Here is an 11,441-nt window from a genome sequence, read left to right as displayed (position 1 = left end):
CTCCCCCCCGCCAACTTCACTCGTAAAACTTCAAACTCTACATGCGTGGTCAGGGAATGAGATCAAAGCTTTTACCTAGCCTGAATGTCAAGGTGAAGGTTTTGAACGCTCCAAGCTTCAAACTTGCCATTTTGTCAGCATTTGTTTATGTGTGTCCGTGAATAGAGATCAAGGGTTGATCTAATTCAGATTACTTCGCACAATCCTTACAATGATTAATGGTTTTGGTATTGAAGAGAGAATGTGTGAGGCAGAGAGAGAGAGAGAGAGAGAGAGAGAGAGAGAGAGAGAGAGAGACAAGAGAGAGAGACAAGAGAGAGAGAGAGACAGAGAGAGAAAACGAGCAAGAGGAACAGAGAAAGCAAAAAGAAAAAGGAAACATTTCCTTTGGTACTTGATTCCAAAACAAAGTTAGCACGGTCCTAAAACATGAGCTTAGCTGTTCAGGAGTAATGTCAGAAAATTCTTCATTGGCGGTTAAAATTGAGAACTCTCCAAAAACTATTGAGATTAGGTAGTCGATTGAAAATTGCAAAACTAAGTTTGATAGATGTTTGATAGGTGAGGTTATTAAGTGTAACATAAGCAAGATGAAGATATAGAACACCCATGATCTAAATAAATGGTACAACAGACTTGAGGGGCTGAATGACCTACTCCTATGACAGAGCACAGTATCCTTTAACAACCATTTATATTATGCTCCGGTCAGCGAGTCCAAAATGCACAAGCTGCTTAAAAGAGTCACAAAAAAGTCAAAACCACTCTCACAGCTTTTGTAGAAATTTGAGGACTAAGTCACGGAGCTTGGTGCGAAGCGGCTCATTGTTGTCGCAAATAATATGAGTGGAATCTTCTTCAATTTGGACCAGGGTGTCTTCAGACTGAAGGTGGACAATATGTCCCTCTGGTGTGTCCTCAACCTTGACATCTGTGATGCCATGCTGCAGAGAAATGAGGGGACAAGTTACTGACGGCAGGGAAGGGTGCATCCAATTGCTTCTTAACTAAAATGCTAGTTAAAAACAACAACAGACATGTGTGCACATTGTTTTGGGAGTATCTTTGTCTTATGTCACAAGAGTGGAAATATGGATTGAAAACCTTTCTGCTCATTAGCTTCCTCAGGACCAAACCACTCACTGGTGTTCACAAGATGAGAGAAACAATGAGAAAATAAAGATTACCTCAAAAAAAAAGCTGTGCTCACTACAGAACCTAATGAACATCATAATCAGAGCTAGGAAAGTGGCTCCATCTGATAATCCGCCTCAGCCAGAGGGTGGTGAATCAGTGGAACTCAGAGGGCTGTGGAAGCCAAGTTTAAGAGAGATAGACAGATTCTTGATTAGTAAGGGGATTAAGGATTATCGGGAAAATGAGGTTGAGAACCACATCAGCTACTATCAAATGGTGATGCAGACTCGATGGGCTGAATGACCTAATTCTGCTCCTATACCTTACAGTCTGACTCTGGAGAAAGATAGCATGATCACAATGAGTGCTCCCTCAACCATTTCCCATACCAGAGAATTCTACATATTTAAGACTCCACAATGTATATATCCATGGTCAAAAGAATATTTGATATTTATAAATACTTTTAAAATACTTAAAAGATAATATGGTGACATCTGGGGAAAATTCTAATCTGAAGGATTACTTGTACAACACTAGTTAGACCTCAGGTGGAATACTGTATCTAGTTCTGGGCACCACACTTCAGGAAGGATGTGAATATATCAGAGAGAGTGCAAAAGAGGTTTAGAAGAATGGTTCCAGATGAGAAATTTCAGATGAAGATAAGTTGGAGAAGTCGGGACTGTTTTCCTTAAAAAGAAGATTGAGAGGATTTTGAGAATTTCTATCAAATCTCATGAGGGTTCTGGACACACTAGATAGAGAGAAACTGTTCCCAGTCATAAAACGATTGAGAACAGGAAGGTACAGATTAAAAACAATTTGCAAAAGAAACAAAAATATGATGATAGATCAACATAGTGAGTAGTTTGGGTACAACTGAACACACTGCTAGAAGTGTGGTAGAGAAAAGTTCAATCGAGGCATTCATGAGAATATTGGGTAATTATCTGAATAGAAACAATAAGACAGGTTACAGGGAAAAGGCAAGAGACTGACACTTAGTCATGATGATCATGCAGAGAGCTGGTGCAGACACAAGGGGCCAAGTTACCTCCATCTCCACTATAACAGTTCTATGTGCAATGCTCATAAGAAGCAAGGGGAGGCAGGGTGTTTTACCTCACTTGGGTGAAAAAGATAAAACTCCTTTAGTCACAATGATTCAATTTATCAATTGCAAAGTATCAAGGTTACTATCCTGTGAAGATACCATCATCTTGACTTCACAATCACTTAAACTTTGATATATTCAGTGCATCTAAGAGGTTCAACAACAGGGTGCACTACAGAGCATCTTTAATAAACTGAAATGATCCAAAACACTTAAAAACAACACGCATAACAGCCTGATTTAAAACCAAGCCATATGAGTGAATATTAGTAAAGGTGATTAAAAAGCTTGAAGTAGGTGTTAATCCAAGAATTCCCAAATTGTGGCTCATGAGCCCAAGTAGGGTCACGAGCTCCAAGACAACACCAGGTGCAACCAGCTCAAACTCATTTCTATCAGCTAAGAGGTCCCTTTAAGTCGTCGTTTATTTCATGGGATATCAGTCTCACTGACAAGGCCAGCATTTGTTGTCCTTCCCTGAATGGCTGGCTTGAACATTTCAGAGGGCAGTTAAGACTCAGCTGAATGCTGTGGGCCTGGAGATCACACAGCAGGCAAGGGAGGCAGATTTCCTTCCCCAGAGGATAAGTGATGTAATTTAATGGTACCATTTCAGAGACTGGCTTTCAATTTCAGGTCTTTACTAACTGAATTCGCATTCCACAAGCTGTTGTGGTTGGATCTGAACCCATGGCCCCACAGCAAAAACGTTGAGCTGTGCTTAACTAGACCAGTGGCATTATCCCCCAAAAAGCTGTGGTTTTCTTTTTTTGTGGAATCCTGACTTTTCATGGACTCTCTTAATGCTCAACTCATGTACCTCTACCCTAACATCTGTGAAGCCTTTCCTTCTTATCCCCCACTCAATAGCAAATTTTCACCTTAGCACCATACAAAGCTGAAAGTATTTAAAGTGGAGTCACACAAGGATAACATTTGGGAAGCTCCATCATAAGCGTTGTTTTAAAGATAGAATAAAGAGGTGGAAAGGCTTAGGGTTGGAATTCCAGAGTTTCAGGCCTTGGCAGCTGAAGACATGGCTATCACTGATGAAGCAGAGGATTTGGGAAATCCCAGGATAGCAGAATTGTTTCAGAAAGCATCTTAGATACTTACCTTCTCCAGGCTCTGTACAAATTGTTCAATGGTGATCGATCCACACAGTAGCGGTTTGGGAGGCTTGAATTCAGGAGTATCATCGTTTGCCCGCTTCCTCTTCTTGCCAGTTTGTGGCTGCATTGACTTTGGGAGTGACTGCGGGGGGGAAGATTGGAATATCACAATGTATTTAACAAAAACATAACGGAGCAACTAAGAGTTACTCAATACTTTATTCCACTGCTTTAAGGGACGGTGTATATATTATACAATCCTCTGAAATAAGAAATCAGTCACAAAATGAAGTGGCTTCACTTCAGAACCAAAAACAGAAATTGCTGGAGAAACTTAGCAGGTTTGGTAGCATCTGTGGAAAGAAAGCAGAGCTCATGTTTTGAGTCCAGTGACCCTTCTTCCAGGATCAAATGGACTTTAAATGTGATTTCTGGGTGTACTGGCTACTTCAATATCACCAGTGGACAGGCTTGTATTTTTGAGTGCTTTATTGATTATTCACCAAAGACACATGCTGATTAATGGAAAGAAGTGAGATGGAGGTAGAAAAAGAGAGAATCAGAGGTGATGGTACAGTATAAGACCACTGAACTGGTAATCCAGAACAAAAACAGAAACTGGAGAACGCAGCATGACTGGCAACATCTGTGCAGAGAAAGCATAGGTAACATTGAAACAGGTGACCCATCTTCCAGAACCTAAGGCTAATGCTCTGGGGAACATGGGTTTGATGGAGATGGTGAAATTTAAATTCAATACCAAGTCTGCAATAAAAATCTGGCTGAATGGCAATCATGCAATCACTGCTGATTGTTGTCCATCTGGTTCACTAACATTTTCATGGAATAAGCTCTGCTACCCTTACTTGAACTGGCCTACACACAACACTAGGCTCACAGCCACAGCCTCGAGATGGTTAGGGGATGAACAATAAATGCTGACCCAGCCAGACATGCCCATATCCCACAAAAGAACAAAAGAAAATCTTGCATTTTACAAGGTTAGGAAGGTCCAATGTACTTGAAAGTCAATGATTTTTCTTTGTGGTATTACTGCTGTAATGTATGGAAACATTGAACATGCTTGAGCACAGCAAACTCCCACAACAGTAATGATCAGACCGCTTGTTTTAATTATGCTGACTGAAAACAAATGTTGACCAGAACATCTGATGAACTCCTTCCTCTTATTTTATGCCATGGAATCGTTCATGTCCACCTGAACCGTACTAGCTATGGAAAATATATGTGAACACGAATAACCAGCAGTTAACCATGCCAAAGGTTTCTGCCTGGGGTTTGGGCGGGGCAGGTCAGTCCGGACACAGAGATAGAGGGAGGTAAAGCTGACAACATCCTATCCTGTAGTGCTTCCGCATGTAGCCCTATCGGCATCAATTATTTAACTAGGTTAAGTGAAATTGTGGAAAATAAATCCAAGTCTACAAGGCTAGTGCAACTTCATGACTGACCTGTAGAATGTGCTTATTGTCTTTGGTCTGAAGTACTGCAGACACGGTCGCCATAGAGATGCCAGGTTTGATCTCTGAAGGCACCAGGGACTCAGCAAGCTGTAAAACAATAATGGTAGAAGACTTAAAACCAGGGAAAGAACGAAAAATCTTGGATTCATATGGTGCCTTTCATAAGCGTTTGATGTCTCCAAGTGCTTTATGGCCAACAAAGTACATTCACGTTTTGAATGAAGTGTAGTCACTGCTGTTATCAGAAATGCTGCAGGCAAGATGCACACACAACAAACCGCCATAACAGCGATAATTATCAGGCCTTCTATTTTAGTCACGCTGGTTTAAGAGATAAATGTTGGCCACGAAATTGAGGGAAGAAATCCCCCTCCTCTTCTTCAAAATTGTGTCATGGGATCTTTTATGTCGAACAAAAGAGGGAAAATGGTACCATGTTGAAGGACAGCACTTCTGCCTGTTAGTTATTTTCTAAGTGTGCAAACTTGGAGACAAAAAACTCTCCAAAACAGTGTCTTGGGAATCAAGCATTTAACCCATCCTCCATGCAAAGTACTAAAGTAAATTGTGCCACACGTCATTTAAATCTGAAGTGGCAAGAGGCTGTCTTGTCTCTCCTAGCACAGTTCCTGTTCATCCATTTTGTTAGGTTTTCTAATCTCCGTCGCTGTTTTCCAGCAAAGTTCTTGGATCCTGTCTGATGTCGGTTTTCAATACAAGTCTGAGGGAGAGTCCAGACTTACCCTCACAATCGTGTTAAGTTTGAGGGAATGAGAGTGAGGGATGAAGGAGAATCAAAAGTAAAACAAACATAGTGAATCAGTATAACTGCACCAATAGATAAATAAAAAGCCCCTCACTTACATCAGGCATGAGCTCAATCTTCTCATAGCGCCTTTTGAAGGGGAGGGTCAGCACTTCAGCCCTCCGGTAGGCCATTGGTGGGGGCTGGCAGTCAATCATCAGATCGGTGCGATGCGACTGGGCAGGTGGAGGTTGAGTATATTGTTCCGGACACACAACATGCAATGGCTGGAAAACCAAAATGTGCAGTGTTGACAGGTTTGGGTGAAAATGCTAAACAATATTTCACTGATTAATCTCATATCCTGACATGCACTGACAGTATGGGTTTGGGAACAAAAAAAAGCCATCTGGTCACCTTTGGGGCTGGTTGATCTTCATATTTCTATAAGTTCTACCATGAGAAAATGCCACTGCAAATTTCCTCTCAAGGTAAGGCGATGCTAAGTGACTCTCGCCTCACCATATATGGTTTCAGAAAATATATCTAAATTTATAATCACAGACTTCATTCTTTATGGTATTGATGCTTTTGTAAAGAGTCATGGATCAGCCAGGGGCATGCTGGAAACAAAAAATAAGGAAGTAAAACTCCTTTTAAAGATCATTTGAGAAACGGAAGAACACGGATTGGCTAACTTTGTCTGTGCCTATTTTGCAAAATGAAAGTAACTCCGTATTTGACAATTCATCAGACAACATTCCACGCGAACAGACTGTGCAATACCTTTGGTCTAATATGCTACATCACACGATTTACAAAACATTAAGGTAATAAATATAATGGCAACAATTTATTTTAGATTTTATTTGGCAAGGGCAGCATTTGTTGCCCATCTATAATTGCCCTGAAACTGAGTCGCTTACATCCCATTTCAGAGGATAGTCAACCAAATTCCTGTGGGTTAGGAATCATGTAAACCAGACTGGACAAGGATGTCAAATTTCATTCTTCAATAAAGGTACACAACCAGTTCTTTAGGGAAGGAAATCTGCCATCCTTACCCAGTCTGGCCTACATGGTTGCATCAGGGTTGACATTCAACATCCCTCTTGGGCAATTAGGGATGAACAATAAACACTAGCCTGGCCAATGACATCCATATTCTGTGAATGAATTTGTAAAAAAAATCACGAACCAGATGGACTTTTATGATAATCGACAATAGTTTTATGGTCACTAGTGAGACTGATTCCAGATTTATTAATTTAATTTAAATTCCATCAGCTACTGTGATGGGATGTGTTACCATGTCCCCAGGGGATTAGCCTGGGCCGCCAGATTGCTAGCCCAATGACATTCCCCATATGTCATGTTCTCTCTCCTGACCAAAAAGACAAAAATGACCCCTTCCGCTATCTATCATACCTGAACCTCCTTCAATAATTTTGAAACTTGGATGAAGTTTAATCGAGTGTCAATTGGGCAGTAAACACATTTCATAGCCAGTGGCTGGTATGGTGCCAAAGCATCAAGGTAGGAGAAATCCGGTTCTGGAAGGAAATCAGATGCAATTGATTACCATAAGAAACAGGGGCAGGAGTAGGCCTTTTGGTCTCTTGAGCCTGTTCTGCCGTTCAATAGGATCATGGCTAATCCGAAATTCCTTTCGCAATACAAGTCTTTTTTATTTAAAAGGTAGATTTTCTCATACTTGATAAGTGGTGCCTGTGATGGCAAATGAAGCTGTACTATATTTTGTGCACGTAGGATCATTTACGTCCCAGCCGATGGATCAGCCAAGACCTTGGTTTAACATTTCTCTGGAAAGGCAGATGATGTGCCCACTAACAATGTGCCTTCCAACACAACACCATTCATCCTTCCTTCCATTTTCAACTGGGAATAGTTCAGTTACCTGTGAAAATGATGGTGTTTAGGCTGGATTTTCCCCACAGCTCCAGGAAGTGAACAACATCCCCATATCGTAGGGAGGGATGGCCTGTAAATACCACGCATGGCTGCTTGAAGTCATTGCTGAATTCCCCATGTATACTGGGATAGTGCTTCAATTTATTGGTCAAAATCAGCTGAAACCAAAATCGAGACAGGAAAGGAGAGAGTAAAGAGTACAATTAGCAATTATCAGCCAAGCTGGAAAGAAGCTGGCAAGTTTCAGCAGCTTCAAAGCACTGAACAAATTCTCTTCTACTCCCCATCATAGCCTTGAGGATGAGTTGTTGACTTACTCCCAAGTTCTACACCAGACAACACCCTGGAAATACTCTGTTGCTCCCTCTCAGGAGGAGAAGCAACTTAGGTCTTCTGCTAAGCATTTACCCAAAATAAAGTGGCTAAGGGGTCGAGGGGAATGTCCCAGCAAGGTGTGGGGAAAAATAATTAAAAACCGCAACAGTTTGACATGTAATAGAATACATTGATCTGAGAATCTCAAAATTCAGCACTGGGTCATTTCATAGCCGCCTTTGCCTAGGGGTGCACACTTAAACATTTACACCATCCACATCAATTAACAAACCTCCATAGCGACTTTATGCTCAATAATACCACATTCAAAGAGGCTAGAAGCAGCCAAAACGTGGGCCTCTTTTCCATCATGTTGGTCACGTGCAGATACACAATACTTCAGAAACATAGATACCAAAGTCAGTAAATGCGCTGTGTAACTTTGTGCTTCATAGAAGCAGCACTAAACAGTACAGCCTCAAAATACTTCTGACTTTTTCCTTACCTCTGCATGTGGGAATGGTGGCTCCGGCAAATAGACTTTGGACTGTTTGTTGTGACAAAGCCTTAAGTGAAAGTGGGTGGGGGCAAGGAGAAAAAGAAAGAAAAGTGAAACAATTCGGAGATCAGAGTTTGTCATACCAAGGTAATATCATCAAACAGTTAAAAAAAACCAAAATGACAAGGTCACAAACTAAGCCTTATACTTACAGACATGACTAAAGTGGCGATGACAGTTGATTTACATTAGAATTTGAACTCAACACTTGCTATCTGACCAACCTGAGAATCTGAATTCAGCTAAATACAATACTGGAAATAAAAGTGACTTTGGCCTGACACACAGGATGTTGACTGGCTAGGTGCAAGAATTTTTTTTAAAAAGTGGTCCCAAATGTCACACAAAAACCTGCAAGGATGCATAACAATTGTCTTTCCTAGTGTCAACAATGAAATGGACACCTTTGAGCACTCAGTTCATGAAATCGACAGTTGTCACACACTCACCACTCTGCAAAGATCTGGGAAAACTCCAGCGAGCTGTTGGCCACAGGAGAGATGAAATAAAATGGGATAGTGGAGAGGCCAGCTGAGTCGATGTACTGATACAGACATTCCAGAAGGTCGTAAATTACTCCTGAGGGGTAGCATGGAACCAGGACATTCCCACCACTTCGGACAGTCACAGCTGAGGGCAAATAAAGTAAAACCCGCACAAGGCTTTTAGACTGGAAAGATTTTGTCTTCCTCATTAGCAAGGCTGGATAATGCTGCTCTGTGAGTATATACCAACGGCAAAAGCTTGAGAAGGGATATAAAAGTTGATACTGTTTTTTTAAAAGTGCTTGGCCTTTTTTTATTAAAATGTGCAAACATTCTTTTTTCTGCGATCGTCAGGTTTACAACAGAGTGAGGTGAGGGTGAACCTGAGTGGCATGTACAGGTTTGAGAGAGACCTGGATATAGCACAGAGGCTAATGACTAAGCAGTATCATTTAAGATGTTTGGTAGAAGGATTGCAGGGACGTTAAAGAAAGGATTTTTCACCTAGAAGATGAATCATTGAAATGATGCCTAGATGTGCACCTGTAGTTCTGTAATCTTTGGGAATACAGACCAAGTGCTGGTAAAGAGGAGCAGGCTGGTTAGCTTGTTTTCCAGTCAGCACAGACATAGTGGCCTCCTTTTATGCAGAACATTTTCTGAACATCTGAAGAGCTGGAATATAAGATATATGTCGAGTGAACAGGGTCAGTAGGACACAAATCACTCCTCAGGAGGGTCAGCATGGGTGTGAAGGGTCTTCACTATAATACTTCTGTGACATGTGACATGACCTGTGGGAGGCACAGTGGTTAGCAAAGCTGCATCACAGCAGCAGGGATCCAGGTTCAATTCCACCCTTGGGTGAGTGTCTGTGTCAAGTTTGCACATTCTCCCTGGGTGAGTTTCCTCTGGATGCTCCAGTTTCCTCCCACAGTCCAAAGATGTGCAGGTTAGGTGGATTGGCCATGGGAAATGCCCATAGTATCGAGAGATATGTACGTTAGGTGGATTAGCCATGGGAAATGGAGGGATACACGAATAGGAAGGGGTGGTGGATCTGCGTTGGGTGCTCTTCAGAGAGTCAGTGTGGAATTGATGGGCCAAATGGCCTGCTTCCACACTGGAGAAATCTAACTCTTTTTGTCCCCTTTGTCAGACTTGCAGCATTCACAGCATTTTACTGTGGGTTCAACAGAGACATCAGTTTCACTTGAAGACAGAAGGACAACCCCACTGTACTAAGCAAGCCCAACTTTGAAGATGCTTCCAAATATAACATTGATCTTGAGATGATAAGTGGCAGATGGCATTCCACCTGGAAAAGTGTGAAGTAATTCACTTTGGAAGGTCAAATTTGAGTGCAGATGACATGGTGAAAGGCAGGATTCTTGGCAATGTGGAGGAATAGAGGCATCTTGAGATCCATGTCCATAGCTCCCTCAAAGCTGCCATCAAAGTCAATAGGGTTGTTAAGAAGGCAAATGGTGTGTTGGCTTTCATTAGCAGGGGGATTGAGTTTAAGAACCACAAGGTTATGCTGCAGCTCTATAGAGCCCTGGTTAGACCACACTTGGAATATTGTTTTCAGTTCTAGTCGCCTCATCATGGGAAATATGTAGAAGCTTTAGAGAGGGTGCTGAGGAGATTTACCAGGATGCTGCCTGGACAGGATGGCATGTCTTATGAAGAAAGGTTGAAGGAGTGAGAGTTTTTCTCATTGAAGTGTAGAAGGATGAGAGGTGACTTGATAGAGATGTATAAGATGTTGAGAGGCATAGATAGAGTGGATAGTTAGAGATGAAGGGTCATTATTTTAAGGTAAGTGGAAGAAAGTGTATGGGAGATGTCAGAGGTAGGTTCTTCACGCGGAATGGTGGGTGCATGGAATGCACTACCAGCAGTGATAGTAGAGTCAGATATATTAGGGACATTTAAGTGACTCTTGGATAGGCACATGGAAGATAGGAAAATGAAGGATATGTAGGTTAGTCATATCTTAGAGTAGGATAAAAGGCCGGCACAACATTGAGGGCTGAAGGACCTGTACTGTGTTGTACTGTTCTATGTTCTATGTACATTTCCAACAGAGAGGGCTTAAAAACAAAACACACTCCAGGAAGGCACAGAACTGAGCAACATGAGGTCCTGGATCTTAACAAACCTTCTTCCAAGTCTGTTACCTAGGTTACTGCAGAATTCACCCAACATGCCATCAGGATTAGCGGTCGGAATCTGCGTCAGTCCAGTCAGGATGAGGACATCACTATTTTTCAGGGAGGTTTGCTCCATGGGCTGAAATGAAACATATTTGTTCTTTTTTAATCAATTTTTCTTCCTTCTTGAAACAGCTGTAGCTCAACATTGAGAACTAGCATGAGTTCATAACTTTTCCTCCCATTTACTACCATTTCCTGTTATTTATTTCCTTTAAGTGCTCTTTAAAACTCACTTCTCTAAAGCAGCTTGTGGCCATCTGTCCTTCATCAGCTTGATGTCACAAGAGGGTAAAACTCCTGTTAAGCGTCGAGATGTTTTGATGTGTTAAAGGTGCT

General features: G+C 41.6%; 1 protein-coding gene across 1 annotated transcript in view; it reads right to left on the bottom strand.

Annotated features, from left to right (window-relative positions):
* Positions 1-244: 244 nt before the first annotated feature.
* Positions 245-11,441, bottom strand: part of ints9 (integrator complex subunit 9) — a 34,280-nt gene continuing 23,083 nt past the window's right edge. The window contains exons 9-17 of the mRNA XM_060830796.1: positions 11,070-11,181; positions 8,851-9,031; positions 8,348-8,408; positions 7,514-7,685; positions 7,024-7,148; positions 5,715-5,882; positions 4,839-4,937; positions 3,371-3,508; positions 245-944 (exon numbers count right to left, since the gene is read on the bottom strand). Coding sequence (XP_060686779.1) covers positions 768-944; positions 3,371-3,508; positions 4,839-4,937; positions 5,715-5,882; positions 7,024-7,148; positions 7,514-7,685; positions 8,348-8,408; positions 8,851-9,031; positions 11,070-11,181 — 1,233 coding nt within the window. The 3' untranslated portion in view covers positions 245-767. The remainder of the gene's footprint in view (positions 945-3,370; positions 3,509-4,838; positions 4,938-5,714; positions 5,883-7,023; positions 7,149-7,513; positions 7,686-8,347; positions 8,409-8,850; positions 9,032-11,069; positions 11,182-11,441) is intronic.

The sequence above is a fragment of the Hemiscyllium ocellatum genome, chromosome 10 (genome assembly GCF_020745735.1).
Source record: "Hemiscyllium ocellatum isolate sHemOce1 chromosome 10, sHemOce1.pat.X.cur, whole genome shotgun sequence".
Classification (NCBI taxonomy): Eukaryota; Metazoa; Chordata; class Chondrichthyes; order Orectolobiformes; family Hemiscylliidae; genus Hemiscyllium; species Hemiscyllium ocellatum.
The sequence above is the reverse complement of the archived record's forward strand: the minus strand, read 5'-3'. Positions and strand labels throughout refer to the sequence as shown.